Genomic DNA, 5,000 nt, shown 5'->3' with positions numbered 1-5,000 from the left:
ATACCCTCGCTGCTCTGACACATGCAGATGAGCTACAAGAGAGACAGCAGCCTAGCCTATCACACAGTCAGATTTATACCGCTCTCTGATCCAGTACAAACCAATAGGTCCCATGACTGTATGGAGGTGACGGAAGAACTGATTGTGTTAAGCTGATGATCTGATGGCGATTAGATTGATCCCTGAGGGGTAATTCAACGAGTTGGTTTCCCTGAAACCTACTGTACATGCAGATCAGATAGTGGGGCAGATGTCTCCTGTGAGTCACTCTTTATAAGCCGGTATTAAAGTTTCGCATCACAAATCAATATGTGCCTGTATGGCTGTATGGTTAACGGTGGCATATAAGGACCGATTTACTTGAATTCAATTCAATTCCATACAACTTTATTAATCCCAATGGCCATTCAGGAAGCTGCAAAGTGATAATGTTCTTCCATCCAAACCGCCAAAAAGTGATGAGACGATGGAATTTAAAACGTGTTATTGGTATTCAGAACTATCTGACTTTGGAATGTCTGATTGGAATTTAGAAGTGTTTCTCAGAGAAAAATAAATGTTCAGAGTTAGAGAGAGAAAGAGTAGGAAGGAAAGAGAATTGAATTCAACCTCAGCAGTTTTCCCCTCCCTCCTAAATCCAGTTTTATTGGCTGTCGGCAGTGTTAAAGTATTGGCAGGTCCACAGCCATATAAAGTAGGGTGAGATAGAGGAGTGAAAAGAAGAGGTAGAGATAAAGTCCTCTTTAACTTCTGTTCTCCTAATGACCTTCACAGTCATTGTGTAGAGAAGAGAGGGAGCGGAGGAGCAACTCAAATATCACAATGAAAATGTAGAGCCATTCTGTGTGGCATAATGAGGACTTAATTAATTGTCTCTGTGTGGCATAATGAGGACTTAATTAATTGTCTCTGTGTGGCATAATGAGGACTTAATTCATTGTATCTGTGTGGCATAATGAGGACTTCATTCATTGTCTCTGTGTGGCAAAATGAGGACTTCATTCATTGTCTCTCTGTGGCATAGTGACAACTTAATTAATTGTCTCTGTGTTGGAAAATGAGGACTTAATTCATTGTCTCTGTGTGGCAAAATGAGGACTTCATTCATTGTCTCTGTGTGGCATAATGAGGACTTAATTCATTGTCTCTGTGTGGCATAATGAGGACTTAATTCATTGTCTCTCTGTGGCATAATGAGGACTTAATTCATTGTCTCTGTGTGGCATAATGAGGACTTAATTCATTGTCTCTGTGTGGCATAATGAGGACTTAAGTCATTGTCTCTGTGTGGCATAATGAGGACTTAATTCATTGCCTCTGTGTGGTATAATGAGGACTTAATTCATTGTCTCTGTGTGGTATAATGAGGACTTAATTCATTGTCTCTCTGTGGCATAATGAGGACTTAATTCATTGTCTCTGTGTGGTATAATGAGGACTTAATTCATTGCCTCTGTGTGGCATAATGAGAACTTAATTCATTGTCTCTGTGTGGCATAATGAGGACTTCATTCATTGTCTCTGTGTGGCATAATGAGGACTTAATTCATTGTCTCTGTGTGGCATAATGAGGACTTCATTCATTGTCTCTGTGTGGCATAATGAGGACTTCATTCATTGTCTCTATGTGGCATAATGAGGACTTAATTCATTGTTTCTGTGGGGCATAATGAGGACTTAATTCATTGTCTCTGTGTGGCATAATGAGGACTTAATTCATTGTCTCTGTGTGGCATAATGAGGACTTAATTCATTGTCTCTCTGTGGCATAATGAGGACTTAATTCATTGTCTCTGTGTGGCATAATGAGGACTTAATTCATTGTCTCTGTGTGGCATAATGAGGACTGAATTCATTGTCTCTGTGTGGTATAATGAGGACTTAATTCATTGTCTCTGTGTGGCATAATGAGGACTTAATTCATTGTCTCTGTGTGGCATAATGAGGACTTAATTCATTGCCTCTGTGTGGTATAATGAGAACTTAATTCATTGTCTCTATGTGGCATAATGAGGACTTAATTCATTGTCTCTGTGTGGTATAATGAGGACTTAATTCATTGTCTCTGTGTGGCATAATGAGGACATAATTCATTGACTCTGTGTGGCATAATGAGGACTTAATTCATTGTCTCTGTGTGGCATAATGAGGACTTAATTCATTGTCTCTGTGTGGCATAATGAGGACTTAATTCATTGTCTCTCTGTGGCATAATGAGGACTTAATTCATTGTCTCTGTGTGGCATAATGAGGACTTAATTCATTGTCTCTGTGTGGCATAATGAGGACTTAATTCATTGTCTCTGTGTGGCATAATGAGGACTTAATTCATTGTCTCTGTGTGCGGATAAAAAGTCTTAATCCTCTGCAACTGTTAATAATTTACGGTCATGAGGAGTTAGTTTGACATAATTCTTTAACGTTGTGCGAATGTGTGTGATGTCTTATCTTCATTATAATCAGTCGTATCTCAGCTTCGGAGAACTTACTTGGGGGAATATAGAGACACTTTATAATGTTATACGGGCACAAACTATATCGCCAACTTATTGAACTTTGCAAAGTTAAAATATAATGACTGATGAATTAAATATAAATGCAGTAGTGCAGTATTGTACTATTTTTATGTTGGTGTGTGTGTGTGTGTGTGTGTGTGTGTGTGTGTGTGTGTGTGTGTGTGTGTGTGTGTGTGTGTGTGTGTGTGTGTGTGTGTGTGTGTGTGTATCTCTTTCTCTTACCCACATAAAGCTGACTAAACAGCTCTAGCCGTGTGTGTCCCTGTGGAGGGGCGGGACGAGCTTCCCTATAGTTCAGATCCAGCTGTAGCACCGCCTCCTTCACGTTCCGCTCTGCCATGACGCGATGCCATTGGTCATCATTGAGGGGCGTGGCTGAATGGACGGCCAATTCCACGGGGCCATTCCCCACATCAAAGGAGAAGGAGATGACAGTAGGAGCTAGAGGAAGAAGAAAAGGCAGAATAATAATAAAAACAAGAAGTTTGAATCAATGCCATGTCCACAAACTACTAACCACATTTGAATCTATTTATTTGAATGCATAAAGTGCCTTTGGTTTAATAATAAAACCTTCTCAGTCTTCATCTCATAAATCATTGTTTTCCACCCTGGAGTTCTACAGTTCAATAACTAATCTAATGCCTCATTGGTTATGGAGACTCATTTAGTGATTATAGATTTCAGCTTTACTGTGATAATGACTGCACTCAGTGTTTGATGGAGCTAATTCACAAAAATATTGATACACACACACACACACACACACACACACACACACACACACACACACACACACACACACACACACACACACACACACACACACACACACACACACACACACACACACACACACACACACACACACACACACACACACACACACACACACACACACCTTCAGCAAATAACACAGGCATTGGTTGAGAGTCAAGTGAACTATTGTTCGGTGGTCTGGGGAAATGCATCATCAAGTGAAGTTAGGAGGCTGCTGAATGCACAGAATAAAGCAGCAAGGATTGTTTTAAGGTGGAGATATGGTTCTTCTGTTGCAGTCATGCGCAGTGTTCTTGATTGGTCATCAATCGACAAGATAATTGAAAAAAACATGCTTATATTATTTTATAATATACATAATTTAAAACGGCCAAGTTCTATTCACAATGGTATTCAGTTGGTAAGAGACAGACATTCTGTAAATACTAGGAATAGATTGTCCACCATCTATGCAGACAGAAAAAAGAAATGGGCAAAATAACATTTCGATTTAGAGCAATAAAGAAATGGAATAAATTAACTGAGCAAACAAGAAACCTTTCAATATATAAGTTTAAACATTATTTAAAAACAATTTTAATATAGTATATAGAAATGTTGTGTGACTATAGTAGATGAAGAATCTTTTTTTAAATATATTTTTAACATTTTTTAGATTGAGTATTTATTGAGTCATTATGCTGGTGTTTTATGTATGTTTGTAATAGTGTGGTATATGTAAAAGCGTGTTTGTATTATAAATTGTATTTTAATGTTAAGGACTCTTGGAAGATTAGTCCAAATAGGGACGAAAAGAGATCCTAATCAAATCAAATCAAACACACACACACACACACACACACACACACACACACACACACACACACACACACACACACACACACACACACACACACACACACACACACACACACACACACACACACACACACACACACACACACACACACACACAAAAGAGAGAATGTGTGTGTGTGTGTATGTTTAGGTGTCTGTAGAGATGTGTGTGTGTGTGTGTGACTGTGTCTGTAGAGGTGTGTGTGTGTGTGTGTGTGTGTGTGTATGTATGTACGTATAGGTGTCTGTAGAGATGTGTGTGTGTGTGTACGTGTGTGTGTGTGTGTGTGTGTGTGTGTGTGTGTGTGTGTGTGTGTGTGTGTGTGTGTGTGTGTGTGTGTGTGTGTGTGTGTGTGTGTGTGTGTGTGTGTGTGTGTGTAGGGGTGTGTGTGTGTGTGTAGGGGTGTATGTATAGGTCTCTGTAGAGATGTGTGTATAAGTCTGCCACTAGCCACCTGTTCAGTCCAGATGTTACTGGCTAAAGGCTATGTGTGAGTCACTCTTCCTTCTGCCCTCTCACCTGGCCACCCTATCAATCACACACTGATCATCATCCCTTTTATTGCTCTCCTTTATTTCCACCCTTTCCTACTCCATCCTCCCCTTTCTCTCCCTCCAGAAACAACAGAGGGACAGTTTAGCCTCTGTTAGCTGAGTAAAACAGCCAAACACAGAGCCTAAAGCCCCAGTGTGAAAACAGACTAACTAATCTATTGTAATGAAGGCCTGAGCACGACTTGGTGAAACTCCAACTAATCTCCCTCTTCTTTCTCTCCATCGCTCCCTCCATCCCATCCTCCGCCTCTCTACTTCTGTTAACAAAAGAAAAAAGGACACAGACACACACCACCTCACCCTTGAGAGAGT

At 40.0% G+C, this 5,000-nt stretch overlaps 1 protein-coding gene across 2 annotated transcripts in view; it reads right to left on the bottom strand.

The window, feature by feature from the left end:
* Positions 1 to 5,000, bottom strand: part of LOC123991256 (contactin-associated protein-like 2) — a 358,139-nt gene that overhangs the window by 32,976 nt on the left and 320,163 nt on the right. For both annotated transcript variants that reach the window (XM_046292675.1, XM_046292676.1), the window contains exon 19: positions 2,739 to 2,957. In XM_046292675.1, coding sequence (XP_046148631.1) covers positions 2,739 to 2,957 — 219 coding nt within the window. The remainder of the gene's footprint in view (positions 1 to 2,738; positions 2,958 to 5,000) is intronic.

Source organism: Oncorhynchus gorbuscha, linkage group LG12 (genome assembly GCF_021184085.1).
Source record: "Oncorhynchus gorbuscha isolate QuinsamMale2020 ecotype Even-year linkage group LG12, OgorEven_v1.0, whole genome shotgun sequence".
NCBI classification, from domain to species: Eukaryota; Metazoa; Chordata; class Actinopteri; order Salmoniformes; family Salmonidae; genus Oncorhynchus; species Oncorhynchus gorbuscha.
Note: the sequence above shows the minus strand (reverse complement) of the source record. Positions and strands in the feature narration are given on the sequence as shown.